This window comes from Gavia stellata, chromosome 9 (genome assembly GCF_030936135.1).
Source record: "Gavia stellata isolate bGavSte3 chromosome 9, bGavSte3.hap2, whole genome shotgun sequence".
NCBI classification, from domain to species: domain Eukaryota; kingdom Metazoa; phylum Chordata; class Aves; order Gaviiformes; family Gaviidae; genus Gavia; species Gavia stellata.
In genome coordinates this window covers 5,446,986-5,467,351 of record NC_082602.1, presented here as the reverse complement: position 1 = coordinate 5,467,351, position 20,366 = coordinate 5,446,986, and the positions used below count along the sequence as shown (strand labels likewise).

The window sequence follows — 20,366 nt, the reverse complement described above, 5'->3', positions numbered from 1 at the left end:
AGAGGAGTTGCCATTAATCAGAAAATGTCATATAAACTTGAAGTATGCCCAGCTCAGATATGTTTCTCAAACCACAGCTCTCTTACCATTTCCAATTACTCTCAAAAACTGTGTATACCTCAAAGCCATTTGGCTAACATGGGGATTATCTTACTAGGCACCATACACTCATCCAGGGTTTTTTCTTAAAATTTATGACTTGTTCTCTGTAATGGAGAGAGTTGATGAATAAGAAGCTGATCATGTACAGAATGAATATGACGACAAAATTTGCATTTATTGCAGTTCAGATGTGGATCATAAAGTGGACAAGACACACAGAAACGCAGCTTGTGTGTCTTATTCTGTGTATATCCTGGACATGCATAAGGGGCTCAGAGGAGCCCAGCAAATCAGCCCAGAGGCAAACCACTGTCAATCATCCAATGCACCGTATGCCCAGAGAAGCAAGCTGCCTCTCACTGCAACAAGATCAGCACAATTTTATATCTGTAAGGAGATAGTACTTCAACTACCCCTGTGTTCTGAACTAAGCAGGAGCCTGCAGCCGCTGCACTGTGTTGTCTCATCTTTCTCCAGGAAAGGTGGTGTCTCTTCAGCTGCAGAAACTCCCTACAAACCCCACACAATATCCCAGAATGCAGACCCACACTGACTGCCCTGGAACTTCCAGATGAACTCAGACTGCTATGACTATTACCAGAAGAAAGCAAACCCAGATAATTTTCAGAAAATATAGTGGAGTGGTTTGCAATTCTTTGTTGTCTTATAAAATTAGAGCATGCTAAAACAGTTTAAATGTGTTGATTTCCCAAGTCCACAGCAAAAGGTGCCTGTTTGATATCAGCATTTAGAGGTATGAAAGTATGTCTTTTATAACTTTAAGGTCAAAGAACGGAATTTCTCTCAGTGGCTGGCTGCATTCTACCAAGGTGATTACTTCAGTACTGTTAGGATATTAGGAATTACAACTAACAAGCCAGTGTACCAAGAACCTTGTCTTTAGTTGTTTTCAATCCAATTTTTAAAAAATCATCCGTTTAAAGTAATTAACATATTTTGGATCGCTAGACATAATGTTAATGGAGCAATACATTGCTTTCTCCTGTATTTGTTCATCAGAAGTGCTGGTGACCACTTGTCATTCTAAAATCATCCCAGAGATTTCAAGATTTTTCCCATTTTGCAGTGGACCAGAAAATGAAGCACTCTGAAAAACCTTTGTCAAGAGAAGAGACACATTACCCAGCACTACAAATATCAAACTCACTAGACCATGTTGGTTTAAGCCTCATGAATCAAATAGAACAGCAACTTTAATCTGAATTTGGAGCAAATACTATTTTTGGGTAGAAGTCAGTCAATCTGTCCGTCTCATGCTCTTAAAAAAAATATATCCAAACATAACTTTTTAATAAAAAAATCCAACCAACTCCAGCAGTTATCTGTACCAGAAATGTCACAGCTAATGACTGCCATTTCAGAGTCTAGGCTCTGCAGCACAGAATTATTCCTTTGTGCGTTTTAATACACAGATTCATTATTTCACCTTTGCTCTCGGCTAAATCATATAATCTACTTTAGAGCGCTGTATCTGTCCCACCCACAGTTATTCCTCCATATCAGATGTTCTTTATTTCTGTCTTCCTTGCAAGTGTGAGGAACTCTAATTATTCAGGACAGAAAAATTATCATTGAAATAAGGGCAAGTAGTCACTTTGTCAAACCACTCTCTAATCTTACATTTTCAACATATGCACCCAAGTCTAGTTAATGTGACTGCGTCTTCAGCAGCTCAGAGAATACCTTTTTCTTTAAAAATCCTAATTGTTAGAATAGAGAGCCTGATCTTACAGTCCCTGCTCAAGAAAATCCAATACCACTTTAAAGTTAGCAATAGGTTTGCCTTAGGAAAGGCTGAAGGAATAAGGCTCACAGACTTAATCAAATTAATTCTAAATCACTTTGCTTCTCTTTTGAGCACTGAATGTTTCCACCCTTGAATCTCTGAATCATCCTAAATTTGCACTGCAATTTCTTGATATAAACCAAAGAGAAGTAAGTCCAAATACTGGCTCATATGGGAGTGGTTCTCCAGCAGTCTCTCATCTGACCATTTTTCTATCATTAAAATTCTACTCTGCTACACAACATCCTGCTTTATTCATCACATTGCCTAATCCACAATATGCTTAACGACATTGCAGGCAGTTACAACAGCCATACCCTGAACCATTGGTGGGTACAAATTAAGCTGTAGTAAAAAGGTTTAGCAAGGACACCCCTGTTTGTAGAGCAGATTGTATCTGAAAGAAATGATCTTCTGCTTTCCCACATCTTTGATTAGGGCTAAATAATTAAAACAGATGCTGCTATGGATTATACCTGAAGACCAAGCAAAAGCTATTATTACTTCAAAGGATAGTACACTATCTGCAAAATTGCATTTTTCACTACATCTACTTAACCGCCCAGTGAAGTATTGCTGGAGAGCAGAAGCAGCAAATTAAAGGTGTCCACTTTAACCTATCACTTGGAACCTTGCCTGGTTCATCACTGAAAATCTGCCTCTCCCTCTTTCACCTTACTTCCTTACTTCCACCTTACTCCTTACTTCCTCAGTTGCAATTAGAGCAGTAGATCTATGCACTCTACGAGGTCCTGGCTAGGGAATAGCCAATCCTTTTTGGTTAACATTTGCAAGTAAATGGGAAGCAGCAAGGACAGACTAGTGTCTCCACTAACCATAGCACTGAGGGATTGTGGGACAGGAATTTATTAGGATGACGTGGGTGATTAGCAGCTGATTAAAGTAGGTCAGGGTAATCAGTCACTGTTTTTTAAAAGTGGCCAGGGGAACTCAGCATGTAGCACAGCTTCATCTAGCATCAACATGAAACAGTTATACGACTTAACTCTGCATTACCAGTGATGTCAACTGTTAAAATAAACTTGACAAAAACTTTGCACTTTTTTTTTTTTAATACTCTCCTGAGCGATCAAAAACTATTAACCCCAAATGATTTATTCCTTTTAAGGCTCACCTCACTCCTGCTGTATAAAAACACAGTTTTGTTAGCTCCTTGAAAAGACATTGCTGCCTAACAGAATACTGTAATTGTCGTATTATCAGTTATTGTTGCATCAGTAAGTACCATTCTCTTTAGACTCTGACCCCATTTACATTCCACAAATTCTGCTTTTGTCCCGCATTAGAATAAAGATACCATCTGAAGTATCAGTATATTTTGTTTGGGGGAAAAACCGAAAATTGGTTTCTAGTCTACTGAAAGAATAGGGTTCTAATCTGAACCACGAGATACCACTGAAATAAAACACCCACACATCAAAATTCATATAGAATACATATATGGTACCATACCAAATGTTCAGGTACAAAATCAGTGGTGTTTGCAAGTCCCCCATGGCATGCACTCAAAATTTTTTATCAGCTTTTTAAGTCACGCCCTTTTAGCATTACTTATATAGCTGTTATTGTAATTTAATCCCTAGCTGAAGATCTCATTTCCTTCCCACTGTTATACTCGATTTTGTATGGTTTGTTTGTTTTTAAATTACCTGGGCACTCCATGGTTAAACTTAAAGCATCATCCATCCTTGGCTCCCAAGACATTTCAGATACATTTATCAGAGACAAGACTAGACTGGAATCTTTTACCCAAACTGAGGACATTTTGGGCGCAGGTAAAACAGTAACTCACTTTCATAGAAACAGCAACAGACTGAGCTTTGGAAAGATCAGGGTGGGGGGAAGCCTCTTCAGGCCTCTGCTCAAGTCCCAGGCTCCCTACAGGTCCCCTTCTGTTTTCTCAAGAAAGTGAGAAGCAGGTTTAAATAAAGCCCACACAGCTATTTCAACCTCTTACACCACCACTGTTTGTATTCCTGAAAAAAAATATGTAACTGTTTCAGAACATCCCCTTTTTTCTTTTTATTTTAATTCCCTTGTAATATCAACGTTTTAAAGGGCTTTTTGCCATGGGCACCTCAGATAACAGTTCAACTCTTCATCTCTTGGAGGCTGAAGGCTTTACATCCTAACTACTTATATCCTCCACAGACTACATGAAAGGGAGAAAGAGATTATTTCTCATAATTTTCATTCTGGATGCAAGATAAACCAGAATTCTGTCCATTTCCCCCAAATTCCAAAACACACTAGCTCACATGAGAATAGTTCAAAGACATGCAAGATAGTTCAAAGACATGCTTTTACCTTCATGACTGGATTTTCAGCAGGATTTGAGTGACTGCGTCTCTCCTTTTACATTTGGAAGACAAAAATATACCTCCCTGTTTCTTTAAATTTCATCCATTTATCACAGCTGTGCTTCCTCTTTGAGTTTTGGATACACCTTTATTCGTCCAAAAGAGGAATCCCACCCACTCTTCAGTTCGTCCATCTTCATACTTTCAGCAAAAATGTCAATACCTTTTTAAAATTAGAGTACCCCTTTGTAATGAAAGTTCTAATTACTTAATAAAAATCAACTTCTTGTTATTCCCTCATCACATTGACTAACATCAGGCTGGATTCTGAAGCCATCAGCACCAGGCAGCTTTGGCATTAACCACAGAAAAAGTATCAGGCACTTAGATGCAAATGTGACCAGCTATGCAACTATACTTCCTGGTTTCTCCCCTAAGGTTTCTTGTCTATTTTACCTAACTTTGATGCTCAGATTTCTACAAGTAAAAACTCTATCTATGAGAAGACCAGCAAAACCTTTCTCCTGCTCCTTGTGCAGCTGCACAGTGAGCACACCAGATCTCCGTATCACAAGCCACACACAAGAAATCCTCTAGAAGCTGCCAAACAGTAGGTGTTTTTAAAGACATTCTCTACCGTGTCTCTTTTTTTTTTTCTTTCCTTGTCGTTTGATTTCTCCTTCCTTCAAATGGAAAAGGCATGACTCTTTCTCAGAGGTCTGGCTTCCTTGCACAGATGGGAAAATTGCGCACCTTGAGATACAAACTGCTTGCAGCTTGAAATCATGCAAGACCAGCACTACAGACAGACAAATCCAATTGAAGAGCTGAGCTGTAAAACTATGGTGCATGCAGTGTCAAAGTTGATGGGCAATACAAAAAAAAAAAAACCTCTTCCACCCCACCACCCTGAATACATAATAAAGAAACTGTAAACAGGGGAATATCAGCATTTTCGGGTGGGCAGGGGAAAGGAAAACCTCCTCACCCATTAAGCAAACCATACAGACACACAGGACAGACAGAAGCATTGTCTAAATGACAGAGCTATAATCATGTGTGGTGGTGCCTTCCTTCCCCCCCCGACACTCTACAATCTCAGAAATTCTAGCTAGGCCCTGACCTTTGTGTAACGAGTTGGGTGGTTAAGTGTCCCTTGACCATTGCAAGAACTCTGACATGGTTAAGGCAGGGAATGGCACTGACTGTACCAGGGACTCCTGTTACCTGATCAAGGTGGATAATGAGAGCAAGAAGAATGGGATGATCCATCATTCCCTAACAGCCCTGGAGCACTCCTTGTCAGGATCATAACCCAAGTGGAACAATGCCAGGGTTACAGAAATTCCATCATTTTACTAATGACTAAAGCCAATCATCTTGTGAACCTATAAACAGCAGTCCCAAGTGAGGCCCTTTGAGCTCTCCTGGACCACAGCGGGCTGCAACCAGCATCTCCCTCTGAGTGGGACGCCTCTCAGAGTGTCACAAACTCTCCAGTTTGCAAAATCTTGGAGGACTGCGCCGAGCCGGCAACAGGACCTGGGCTAAAACTCTCTCCTCCTCAAGGCTCAACCCTGGCTCGTTGAGGAATGCTGAGACATTTGAAGTGAGTATTTTCACAGAACTCGGGGGGAATTTTTAAACAGGAACCTTTGTATATATCTATATCTTTACATCTTTATATCTCGGTGCATGTGTGTGTGAATCAATCTGTAATCAAGCTATTGTAAATCTTAAAACTAACCCATGATTAAGTGTTGCTAAAATCTTATGATTTACCTCAAACCATGAATGAAACTCAAATTACTGCTTAATACACATAATCCTTTAGATAAAACCCATTGACCAAGTCTGGGACTAGGATTAGACCTAGCCGCACCTAGACTACTCTCTGAGGAGGAGTTTAGAAAGCAAGGGTGTCTATTCTGAACCTCGTGACTCAATGGAAAGTCCTTCCTATTCTCTGTATTCCTGTCACTAGACACAAACCATTGCCCAAGTCTGGGACTAGGATTAGACCAAGCCGCCCCTAGACTCCTCTCTGAAAAGGAGTTTAGAAAGCAAGCGGGTCTACTCTGAACCTTGTGACTCAACGGGAGGATTTCTTTATCCCTTGTACCCTCTCTTTTCCACTAGAAATGAACCATTGACCAAGTCTGAGGCTAAGTCTGGATTCAGCCGCACCTAAACTCCTCTCTGAGGAGTTTAGAAAGAAAGGGAGTCCATTCTGAACCTTGTGACTCAATGGGAGGGTCTTCCCTACTCTTTATCCCTTTGTTTCTCCATTCTCTCTCTATGTATAAATCATTCCGAGTTGATACTAATTTGATTTTCCTTTGTATGTTTTAGTAAGCAGTAGACTGAACCTTGCCATGGAATTCTGTTAAGTCACATTTTTATAATCTTCTGTTAAAATCACTTTTACCAATACCCTTGACGGTGATTCTTTAAGCGACCTAAACCACTCATCTGCGAAATCATGGAACTACAAAGAAATGTCAGGTGGCTGAGAGCTGCCATCCAGAGGGACCTTGACAGGCTTAAGAGGTGGGCCCGTGCAAACCTCATGAAGTTCAACAAGGCCAAGTGCAAAGTCCTGCACACGGGTCAGAGCAAGCCCAAGCACAAATACAGGCTGGGTGGAGAATGGATTAAGAGCAGCCCTGAGGAGAAGGCCTTGGGGGTGTTGGTTGATGAGAAGCTCAACATGACCTGGCAATGTGCACTCGTGGCCCAGAAAGACAACTGTATTCTGGGCTGCATCAAAAGAATTGTGACCAGCCAGTTGAGGGAAGTGATTCTCCCCCTCTACTCCGCTCTCATGAGACCCCACTGCGTTCAGCTCTGGGGCCCGCAACATAAGAAGGACATGGACCTGTTGAAGCAAGTCTAGAGGAGGGCCACAAAGATAATCAGAAGGCTGGAGCACCTCTCCTATATTGACCTTATAGCAGCCTTCTAGTACCTGAAAGGGCCTACAAGAAAGCTGGAGAGGGACTTTTTACAAGGACGTGTAGTGATAGGACAAGGGGTAATGGCTTTAAACTGAAAGAAGGTAGACTTAGATTAGGTATTAGGAAGAAATTCTTCACTATTAGGGTGGTGAGGCACTGGAACAGGGTGACCAGAGGAGTTGTGGATGCACCAGCCCTGGGAAGTGTTCAAGGCCAGGCTGGACGGAGCTTTGAGCAACCTGGTGTAGTGGAATGTGTCCCTGCCCATGGCAGGGGAGTTGGAACTAAGTGATCTTTGAGGTCCCTTCCAATCCAAACCATTCTATGAAAACAAAATTGTCATAATTTTACACTCTCTTAGATACTGAGACTGATTTGTTGTTTGCTTTTTTTATATGAATGCATAAATCAATTATTTTAATTACACAACAACATGATAGATAGTTGTTCTTATGTCAAGGGGAGATAATAAGCTACAATACTGGAAATACAGCCTATACACAATATGAATTATAAAATGGGAGTAACTAAATATTAAAGAAGGAAAGGAAAGAAGGCATTTTCAGAAAAGCCTATGGGAATCAAATGCCTACATGTCCTTAAAATTACTCTAAAGTAAAGTGCTAGGCTTGTTTGAAAATTCCTAAACAAGAACTCTTAAGACATCCAAGCCCACATAAGAATCGACAGTGGAAGAGTGGTAAGTACAAAAGTAAACAAACTGACCCATTTATTAATCCAGGATGGCAATTCAAGCCGTAATTCTGCCTTTACCCTCAAATACACAACCACATGTACTGTCATTCTTAAGTCTTAAAAAAAAAATATTTATGAATTCTCATTCAAATTCATGGAATAGCACAAGCCTTAAAAATTTCCATAATAATTCCTACCCTTTGGTTTGCACCTCAGTTACTGCACATCTTTTAGAAAGGTATGGATTATGGATATAAAGGCTACAAGCAGTGATTAATGTACTGCACCTCTTAACTGAGCCATATCAGTAGTTAATTGCCAAAAAAATTCATTTGCTTTCTGGTTTGAACTTTTCTGACTTCCATCCATTGGATCTTGTCATACTCCTGGGTACCAGAATAAAGATTTAGTTAAGTACCTTTATTTGTGGTATTTCTAAGCCATAAACTTTTCCAGATAAGGTACAGTGACTGAGCTCCTTAAGTTTTTCATCGTAATGCTTGTTTTTGTGACAACGAATAATTCACCTCTACCCTGAACTCCCTCCAATTTTCAGCATACTTTTTAAAGTGTTTATCACACAATAAACCTGCCAGTTGATAGGTGATAATCTCTTTTGAAAACTTTGCTCCAGTTTCTGGAGTAGAGCACTTTGGTGAACAAATCTCATGCTCAACACAATGCCATCTGAAAAAGCAAAGTGAACAATCAAAGGTAGAGAATAAAAGTGCACTTATTCCATTTTGACAAAGAGAAATACCATTGGACTGTAGAAACAAGTCTTCATTCCAAAATTAAGAATTTTAAAATGTAAATTTGACCTGTATGATCCTGAAGACAACTGCAGTACTTATAACGATGGACTGCTCTGAAGTAAAACAGGTTAAGGGGTCTGCTCCATCTCCTGGAAGCATTATTTCCCCGTAAGCAAAGTAAATTTCTGTGTACCCCATAAACGTCTCTAATACAGCCCTTAATTCCTTCAGTTTCTATTGCAACTTCTTAAAACATTTCTAAATACAACAATCATCAGGAAGCAATCCTAAAAATATTTAAAAACGGAATAATCAAAATAGTTTCACATAGATTCAGTCCTTTAACACACAATTACCTTGAGGGCATACAATCAAAATCAAATAAGTAAACCTTAAATTAGCATACCTTTACAATAGGATACTGCTTTTGTGTGTGTTCACATACTAAAGTTCTGTTCTCAACTGTTAGATTACCACATTGCTGGAGACTTCTAGGCAAAAACTAAGTGTCTTTGAATTACAGCCAGCACTGCTACAGGCATCCTAAAGGCACTGTTAACACTAAGAACAGCACCAGCAGCGATAATTTTTCAGTTTGACAGGTGCTAAATACCACTGAATTTGATTATAATTCCATTTTTATTGTAGCTATGGCCCAACACTCCTGAAATGACCTTACAGTAAGATCATTAAAATGAATGGCCTTAAACCAGTACCGTTCCAGCTGAACAATATATGGACAGCTTCCCTTCAACAGGAACAGGGTCCCATATAAGAAAACAGGAAGCGTGCACGTACTACAGTATCCCAAGAAGAGTGTTGGGATCTGTCACTGAGTCCCCTCTTATTCCAAACTGCTTTACCATTTTGTCCTATGTAATTTCCTCTATAAATATTCATATTGCAGTTGTGTTAATATTTAGGTTGATACAAAACAGTGCTCAATGTAAAGCTTACTTAACTGTTATTAGAAACATTCCAATAAGTCACAGAGCAAAAGAATAGTTTTACTACTCATTGTGGCATGGAGCTATTCTTTGTTAGTCAAATTTCAGAGATGACGGACAGTATCAAGGAAGTTAAAAGCTTGTTTTAATTCAAAGGCATTACCAGACTATCTCCTGGACAAGAAAGAAAAACTACATTTCTTGGAGACAGGTATCTCCTGGAAGGCTTCAAAATGTAGACTGGCTATAAACTGATATTCTCAACCCAAAAGAATTTCTGTAGTGGATGCAACCCAACCCTAGAACCAAGCAGAAAGATTAGGGCACTGCAAGTTAGACGGATGAAGGGACATCCATCTGAATGGGGGAAAGAGAGTGCTAAGTGAGCAACTGAGCAACAAAATAATGAGATCACCAAAAAGCAAGTAATTTTAAGTCAGTTTAGCACACTGAAGCATCTCTATGCAGGGTCACACAAATGCTAAAATGGGAAGAATGAAAGGCACAGGAACATGAAGTCCATGCCAGGGCTGTGGGTGGGTCTGCAGTAGCTGGCACTTAGCTTGGCCAACCAAGCAACCACAACCCCAGTGTGATCAGATCCTGTGCATTTCTTCACCTGCATCATTTATCAGCATTTGCAAGGGGTCAGCCTACATTCCACTGTTGAGTCTCTATGCTTTGTGTTTTATCTTCATCTGGCCTGAGTTAAACATACTTCCAACTAACTTGGCTAATAAACCATCTCACTCAGAAAAGTATGGCAAGTCTGTAGAGATGGAGATGTGTGTTCCACTAACCAACAGGAAAAAGGAAAGCTCTGACATGCAGCAATATATTTGGGAGCAGACTTGAATATGGCAGGAGTTCACAGACAGCAACAGTACCGCAAAAGTAACTAGACTTGGCATATAGATGTGATTCAATACTTCATATTGTGTTTGGGACACAGAAGAATGGCGAAGAGCATTGTTCAGGCTTCTTGACCACGATACTAGATGTCATCCACACAGTTCAGCTTTGCAACATTGAAGTCTTAGACTCCAAGAACCTCCCATCTTCCTCCTCTGTAATCACCAAAGAATTTAGCCACCCTGACCAGTTCCATGCCAGCTCATACATACACTCAGCCTATTCGCATAGTCAGAATCTGAAAGCTCTGAGGAAGTTTGACCAACATATGCTAACAACTTTGGGGTTTCTGTATAAAGCAAGCCAGAACTGAATTGTTGACCTCATTGCCCATTTTAAAGAGACATTTCTGTCAGCAATCAGCTGGCTATCTGAAAACTCGAGGCCCTCTACCCCATCCTGAAAATTGCCAGTTAAAAATGGCATAATATAAACCATTGTCCCAAACATGTTTCCCTCTTGTATACTTCTACCACTCATAGAAGTTTGGTCTACATTTATAAATCAGAGTCAACGTGGGTCATTTTAAACATCCTTTATAAAGCACAGTTTTCATTTCCCATCTGTCCTGTAAACTTCAACACTGAAGAATTACTTTGCTATATTGCACTTTATGTCTCATAAATAAGGACAGAAGCAGATAACCATATTTCACTCAAAAGCAATATTCATTACTTTGACTACATAAAACATTTACTTTACCATGAATGGATTCATATTGTATACAATTGTTTGTCTCCAAACAGACGGTAGTGAGTCAACATTTTGCCAGTGGGGCTAGAATATACTCTTAATCTAATAAGACAGCATATAAGTCGTTACCAATTAAATGCGTGCACTCCCCAAACACAGATACAAATGTCACAAACTCACAGCTTCAGTCCCAATCCAGGTCTGTGCTTTTTGCACAGTAATCAAACCAAATCTTAACCTTTTCACAGAGAGATCACTTACTTTCCAAAGCAGTACACAGTTCAAAGCATCACCTACAATAGATAGATATGGCAGCTTTTCAAATCCCTCACTGCAGATTCTCCAGCAAGTTCTATTGAGATTAAAATCTCAGTATCAAAACCAGGTAAAATACTATTTAAGAAAACCATAAACCTACTGATCAGGTATACACTGCAAATTAACTAAGACACAGAGAATATCTTCAGTCTCCCTCATTTGTTTTATCTTCAGTCTCCCTCATTTTGGGGGGTTGGGGTTGGTTGTTTTTTTTTAATAATGTCAGCCTTTGCCTAGTTTATTTTCTTAATAGCATGGTATAACATTTTTAGAAAGATTCAATCACAGAACAGAAGATAGAACAGCCTATTTTCTGTTCTGTGATTGCAAGCAGGAAGTGATTTTACACCTAATACACCTTTAGTACCTCCAAATGCAAAAGCTTCTGCCAGAACAGTTAAATATAGAGCACAAACAGCTTGGGGAGATATATGCGTGCCTGATATTAAACAAGGATGTTGAGATTCTCCAAATGGCTTGAAAGTGCAAAGTATTGAGATGGGAAGGGTAGTGAAGATCTGAAAACAGGAGAAAAGATGCCCTGCTCAAGGTGAAATGAAGTATGTTATTGAAGAGTATTCGGAGTCTGCTAGAAAACCAGACATATATCACTGAAATAACAAGGAATTTTTCAAAGTTGAGAGTGAGAATTCAGACTAGAGAAAGCTACTCCCAATAAAAGTGTGATGATACCATGAGAAGTAATTATAGAATTTACACTTCCCTGGCTCGGAAACGCTCTCCAAGGTCTTGCAGATGTGACATTTATTATGTTTGACATAATTATGAGATCAGATAACATAAACCCACGTTAGTTGCCAGTTAAAACATTGTCTTTTGGTTGCTGGTAGCCCCATGTCAAAGGGCACAAGAACTATGCTGCAGTGCTACCAGAGTTACAGCTCCCACCACACTGAAACTCACCCAAGCCAATTGCTCCCTGACCTGCCTGTATCAAGAATCAAATATTCATGTGTTCAGATACCATCTGTCCCTGAGCCCTTTCCTAATTTTTAACTATCTAATCAATTACCTGATATAAACAACTGTAAGCAATCTGCCCCCGAGTATTTGACAATACTGACACCAAGCGACAGAATTCTGAAAAATACAAACCAAAACAACCCCCACATAGAAATGTTAGAGCACTTCATCAGTATGCTCTGGAAGAGGCAAACTCTTATTTTACCAAGAACACAAAAAAGAAGTGAAGACCTATTATGAGAGCTGATATTTTCACAGAAGCCATGCATAAGTGACAGAAAGTATGTCCAACATTAAATGTATGTTAACAATTCGATTTAACCCTGATCTTGCGAGCACGAGTCAAAGACCATGTATGCTTCAAGTTTTATGCAATCTAGCCTTGTAAATTCATTTCTAAAGAAGAAAAAAATCAGTGGTTTGCATGCACAGTCAATATTTGATTCCACTAAGTTATGTGGATTTAGTTCATTTTTCAAGTAAAAAAATCCAAACAGTACTTTTATGCCCTTTAATTAAAAAAAATTCTTATGTGTTCATGCAAAGTTTAATAGTCTGCTAAGTCTCACTTACGTGCTTTACATATCTTTCTCTCTGTTGAGAAATCAAAAACCATGCAGTCCAACATCATATGCATTAAATAGAACTGTCACCCCTCCTGCTGGCTTACATGATGAGATTACACAAAGCATAAAACCCTACTGATAGAACAACAACTCTGTCAAATACATCAGCTCTACCACCCACCATGTTTATGCCCAGTATTCTATGTCTTCCTACCAAGCTTCCATGTTCTTACCTGCTGACGTTTGTATGCCAAATAATCTAGATTTTCCAGATCTTTTCGAAACTTCTGATAGGTTTTCTGTAGATCAGATTTACTGGATACATTTCTTAAAGATTCGAATGTTCTTTGAAACTGTTATGGTAAAAAAAAAAAAAAAAAATCAGCATTCACACTGTTGCTGTAATTTTCACTGTATTCTGATTTTATTCTACTAAATACTACTGTTATGGAGACGTGTCACGTCTTGAGTATACCACCTTCTAGACATTGCTATAATTTTGTTTTGACATCAATCCCAGAGTCCAAAGCATAGTACATATGCCTTGTTTAATTAAATTAAATCCTCTACCTTCATAGGTCAGGCTTGCGTAAGACAAAATACTAGCAATCAACACAATCTCTAAAGGTTAGTTCTTTTTCTATGCCATGTTACAGGATGGAATATATTCATATGGGTTTTGGGGGTTTTTTTCAACTAATAAAAACATATACAGCTTTATACAGGTCATGAACTCCTCATTCTATCAAGCATAACAGTAGATCTTATATATCTATATATAAGGGTATATCTATATACAAGGGTACTCCTTATCAAGTTAATTTACTTAAGAGTAATTTGCAAGACTGGATACTCACCTTGGACAGCGTGCTCACATTCTGTACGGAAGTTGTGACAACGATAATTATACTTTGTTACAGATCTTACTTTTAAATTTAAAACTTCTTTCACGCATACACTATTATTAAAAATAGTACTGGTGAACAATACCAACCCAGCAGGGAACTGTAACAGAAAGGCTAAGATTTGTGTGAAAGGAGAACGCGAGCTACAGTTCCCTTGCTACCTTCAGGAAATCATAAGCCTTCTCTATCCTTCTCTGCTTCCCCATCTGTAAATATTCTTCTTCACCTCACAAGCATGTGACAGCTGTAAAGCTGTAAGTAGTTTAGAAATATTTTGTTATCACAGTGATTACCACCAGAAGCAAGTCTATAAACATTTATTTACACTGATATAATCAGGAAAAACTACATGTCTTCTAAATCCATCCAAAATATTGACTTAGCTTACTACAGTTACAGGCCCTGTAGATGAAGTACCTACTGTAAGTTTGCATGTGGTACTAATGTGGTACTCTAGGGAATGAGGCAAAAGACCAAAAGAAATGGACCACTTTCCAGTCAGTTCTGCAAAACCAAGCACTACAGTAGTAACTACAGCGCACGTTTCTCTATACCTTTGCTAAAACTACAGTCATTAAGTTGGAAAAATGAACCATAGGGGTAGAATAAATAAATAAATAAAAAACTCCACTCATCTTCAGCCCCTCTTTAAAAAGCTGACAAGAGAATTGACAGCTAGTGCTGACCATGGATGTAGACTGCTCCACAGCGTTACTCATTCTGTGGCCATTCGACTGAGATCAAGCCCAAGTTGTATATGCTGTTGAACAGCCACTAGGTAATTCCTCTTTGGGGATAATAAGCAGCTGCAGTGGATTTCAGCAGACTATTTACAACAGACAGATACACCCTGGAATCTTCAGGCAAGTTAGCACTTCTCATTTGCCCTGTTGCAGCCTTTATTTCAGTCTCACTGCTCTCATAACCAAGAAGCAAGTTAAGGCAGTGTTTATATCCCTTTGTAATTTATCTTACTGTACCTCATTCAGCACCACAAGAGGTTAACTGGAGACTTTCTAGGTGCATTTGAAATCTTTGCTACCAAAAAATAAACGAAAGCTTTCTTACCCAAAGTATACTTCACTGAATTCTGTAACAACATGGATGACAGAACATAAATGCTAAGACAAAACCTCAAGACTCTCTATTCTCTTCTGTTTGACTTCATTATCTTTCACCTTTTGCAGGATCTGTTGTTTTCAGATTTTATCTCTGCTCCAGAGTTGCTCTGAAAGCCTTGAATTTGCAATGCTTGCTTTCACCAGTTCCCACTCCCAGGTATCCCCTTTAGGTGGAAGCAATTTAAGTACATCTGCAAGCAAGACCTGAGTACAGTTTAAGCTGACCAAAAGCTATCCATAGTGTTCCCTCTTTATAAGTGTGTGAGAAACTGCTCATAATATATCTGTACAAGTTCATCATATACCCTCAGCTCGAAACTATGACACACTTCTCCAGAAATTACCCCAAAGCTGCTGCACCCTGTTATGGGACTGAGTAATACAGGGAAAAGGTCTCTAATGATTCCCAAACTCATTAAGTGGATGTAAGGTACAGTCTTTTTTTGAGCTTTTTTTTTTTTTATCATCAACATGTTAGACTACAATACAGTTGTACAGTTGTAGAATTATCATCATCCTCTTAAGGATGTACTTAATCCCATAGCTTCAATTCTTCCTTTGGCAGGAATTCTACTAGCAAGCTCACTCACTTCCTTATGTCCTGAAGCAACCCAAACATTAATAATGCACTTGGCTCTCTGGAAAGAGAAGTTGAGAAGTAGCATTCCTTTACTCCTTTTGCTCTCTGTGGCACTACTGAGTAACTACCTGGACTGATTTTTCCTCTGAGGAAAGCTGGACCACAAGTAAAGAATACATACCAGTATTTCAACAATCCTGAAGAGCTGCTTCTGTTTGTCAAGTTACTGTAGATAACTTCATAGCACAGATACTGCATAAACAACTTTATAACTTTTCAAACCACAAGAACATTACATTACGTCCATGAACATTACAACATTCCTTTCACAATAAAAAAACAACCAATAACTGTAAAACTAGAGCCAAGCACCCTGGCACTAAAACACACAAGGTGGATAACACACCAGCTGCTATGTCCTGAACATGCACTATCAAGACATTGCTGAATGAAGTTTGCATGCTTATCCGACTAGAAACCAACACACGATGGATGTCTTAAACTAAGTGGAGCAATTCTCACAGTCCCATTTTAGGTATCTTGAAGCAACAAATACCATCAAAACTCTGAAAGTGATGAAGATCCCGAATGTGGATGGACCAGAAGAGTGTTATTAATATGGCCTCTTCATAAGTATGATGACCCTGATTACCATGGTAAAGTCCTGCAACCTCCTCTCAGACAATGATCATGGTTCTACCTAAGTAGTAAGAATAACTATAAGCATCAGGACTAAATTTCCTATAGTCTCACAGCTTATTCATTGTAATGCCAAAAAAGAGATGTGAGCTCTAACTGAAGTTTCTCCCGCAGTAAAGCTGTTTGTAAGCGCTGAAAATCCTCTGGTGTCTTTGTAAGCTCCTGATGTAGCCTTTTTGGGTTTTTTTTCCCCACTATCCATCTACCTATTTTCAGGAACCTCAGAACTTCTGCTCTTCTGTCATATGTAATGGAAATGAGGCAATGAGTTCAAAGAGAAGAGACTGAGGCATAAACAGAGTGGCTGCATAATGTTTCAACAGGAAATCATACTAAAATTTTGATACTACTTAAGTTAAATTTTACTGTGTTTGATCTTCATTCAAATTAATTTCTCCAATTTAATAAAGACTTAAAAGTCTTTTCATGCTGTAGCTTAGCTCTGCATCTTTCTGTAAAAGGTTAAGGTCACTGTTCAATGTTGCTACCATGATGTTTAGCCGTTGCAAGCAAGCCGATTCATAACATGAGTTTTTATGGAATACGTAATGATATTAAAGGCAGTTGCTGTCTGATTTTTAAAGTCTGATTTAATTACTACATTTTGATAACGTAACTTTGCAGCTGCACTTCATAGCATCCTTTATGGAATCCCAAGGAAATAGCTTCTGCACTAGTCAATTTTGAGCTTGTTTGGTCTGAGGTAGACAAAATTCTCTCCAAGTTTACTGGGATTCCCTTGACATGCCTGGGAACCTCAATATGGGCCATGAAAATTAATGGCTTGTCAGCTAAACAAGAGGCCAGGCCACAAAAATATGAGATTATAAACATGCAGTGCAAAGTACTTCATTGCTTACAATTCAGAGATGTGGGAGGAGACATCATTAAATACAGAGTACAGTCTTACTCCTGGTAATAACCTGACAATCTCCATATAAACAGAAAGAGGTATAGGAGGCAGCAGATACTGCTTCTTCAGTTTGTGAATGATGCTATTTGACAAACCACATACCTTTAATGTCATTTGCCTGGGAGCCTATAAGGGTGACGTAATCAAATGGCCTGCTGCACATCTGTTACTTGGTCTCCGTCTACATGTTTGGTTCAGATTTAGGGCCAAAGCTGCAAAAAGCCACTCTGTTATTCAAGAATAAGGAGAAATGGATCTTTTTTGGTTTGTCTAGAGCTGCAGAAGTGAAAGAGTATTTGTTTTTCAGAATACCAATATTATCATCTTCCACTGTGCAGGGCAGCAAAATAGCACTGAACTATTTTTTCCATTTGTGAAATATTTCTCTTTATTTTCATAGGGATTAATAGGAATTGAATTAAGGACGAGAAGCAAATTTTATTTCCATTCTGACATTAGGAAGCTGTTCACTAAAAAATACTTTACTGTTTTAATACCATACTGCTTCTTTAAAAGACTAAATTATACTAAATGTACTATTTTAAATCACTAGGAGATATGGTTGGAAAAAACCATTCAAAACCTCTCTTACCTAAATTCCAATTACTGAACACACATGAGAAAATAATTGCTCTCCCAGTATTTTGCTGTAATGGAATGGGCAACATGCCTCTTTGGAAAGGTTTATGGAGAGTAAGTCACACAACTTTTTCTGTTCAGAAAATATCACGATGATTTTGCTCTCATTTTAAGAAGGTCTGAAGGCATGCATTTTGATGATAAAGCAGATACTGGTTGTTTTGCATGCATTTCCTCATTTTTGTCCCCCAAAGCAAGAGCAAGTTATAAAAGAAATTTCTCTAGATCAGAATGATCTGTGCATGCTTGAGATACAAATAATTGTTGATCAGACAAGCCACTCTACATTACACTGACTTCATTACTATACTACCAATAAATAATCTGCCAAGAGAAACTGATTTTCCAAGGTTGTTTTACCAATCTAGAATTTGCCTTCCAAGATTAGCGCTCACTGAAGGAAATTTCAAAGTGTCACTTCCATATTACTCTCTTACAAGCATTGCAGGTCAGTGTTAAGTAAGTGTTGCTGTAGAAGCAAAACATAGTAATAACTACTGAGAACGAAATAATTTAGCAATGTTCTTTTTTTTCCTGATAGGTTCAAAGAGAGTCTACTGCAATGGAGTCCTCATCACTGATCGGAGCATGCAGGCATTTACATAGTCCAAATAATAATTTAAAATAGGTGTCCGCTTTTCTAATATCCCATCTTCCAACTTTCCCAAATAATTTTCAAACTTCATCACCAGACATAATACAGATTTCTCAAACTCAGTTGTACTTCTGGCAACTTCATGCATTCCGTGTTAACCTATGCTACAAACCACCTTTGTATCATAGATCTCCCCAAGCTTTATGCCTACAACTTACTTCATTTGGAAACTCTCTCACAACTTTACAATTATTTCTTTTTATGAAAAATTAGTATATAAATATCTTTCATACTATGTATGTTAAACCAAACCAGAAAAATTCTATCCTACTTAGAAAGAAAGCCTTATCCATTCAAAATAAGCCCTACTTCTTTCACTCCCCCTCCCCTTATACCTGGGCTGTGCAAACAGTTTGTATAAAGCTTAGGATCAAGTGAGTGCAGATAAATTTGCTTTCATCACTATTTTCTTCTGGTTTGTGTAACTAACAGGTTGCTGATTATATTCTCTCTCATCATCTCAGGGATACAAACAGATATCACTGTTGTCTAAGGCAGCTTTTCCCAGCTTAAAGATGACACTGAAGAGCCTATTGCAGACACAAATCTGCTGAGAGGTACTGAACTAGAAATAAGACTGAAGGGAAGGCTCTACACTGCAAAGAAGCAAGGATTGGATTTGTTTTCAAACCTTTTCATTTAAGTGTCTTTTTAACCCAGCAATTGTGGTTTTCTCTTGGAAATACAGCCACTATATTCCATTTGGTTTTCTTGTGCTCTGGTAAAAGAGGTTCAGGAGCCTTCAGGCTTGCTCACTTCAGAGAGATTCTGGAACAGTAGTACCCGAAGCTGGCCAATCAGGGTGCCTTCAAAGCCATGCTTCTGACTGGCAAGAAAAGGATAATGGTCTTTTTCAGCGATTCCCATGCTAAAACCAAAAACAGGTATTATATAAACAGAACTGCAGTGACTGGGGAGCCTGTTCCTTAGCAACAGTTTGTTAGAAGAGAGTCATTAAGAATATGGCTGTTTCAAGGGAAGCCCTAGAGTCAATAGGGAGTTATAAAGCAGCAGTCAAAAGGCCACTATACCAAGAACAGAAGTGGATCCAGGTTCCCGTTGCACTCAAAAATATGTTCACTTTGAAAAGCTCAACTCTTAAAAGTAATTCTTTAGAAGCTGCTTTTCCTCTGTCACTTATTGCACATTAGACTGTCACAGAATTTGCAGAGTGCGATGATAAACACTATAGCCCTGATTACAAACAACTGCATCCCATGTTGCATATACTGACCTCAGACTGGTAGCAAGAATCCATTTCTGCTGGTTGATGAGAAAATAAATATGAGTATGAACCAAAGGAGAAGCCAAATCCTCTCCCAAAGACTCCTGTCATCTTAAGACCCCTTATTTTCAAAAATTTCTTTTGCCATGGGAATGACCCATCCATACCAAAGAGGAGGTGGGAAGATTCTGATCATTTTCAGTTTCACAGTCTGGCCCTGTACCACCAGGGTAGCCTACATTCTTTTTTGCCCTTTTTCCATTTTTTAATGTATTACTGCGTGATATCAAAACAGTCAGAAGGTAATGCAGGGAGCAAGTCAAATTCCACTTTAAGCACAGTTATGCGAGTCGAACCAAATACTTAAATCTGAAGCGTAGGTAAGCCTGATATGACTTACCTCTCTTCTTTTATGTAACCATACTGTTTTTCTCCTGCTCAAAACATTTTTAATGCTGATGAATACTCTGCAGGGAAGGGAGGAACAGATAGCACTATGCCCACAGGGCCCAAGTTCACAAGTTGCTTCTTATCTGTAGCCATTGTCATCATTTTTTTCCGGGCAAGAGTT

The 20,366-nt window shown here is 38.8% G+C and overlaps 1 protein-coding gene across 2 annotated transcripts in view; it reads right to left on the bottom strand.

Annotated features, from left to right (window-relative positions):
• CTNNA3 (catenin alpha 3) overlaps nucleotides 1–20,366 on the bottom strand; it is a 540,343-nt gene that overhangs the window by 488,465 nt on the left and 31,512 nt on the right. For both annotated transcript variants that reach the window (XM_059820900.1, XM_059820901.1), the window contains exon 5: nucleotides 13,292–13,411. In XM_059820900.1, coding sequence (XP_059676883.1) covers nucleotides 13,292–13,411 — 120 coding nt within the window. The remainder of the gene's footprint in view (nucleotides 1–13,291; nucleotides 13,412–20,366) is intronic.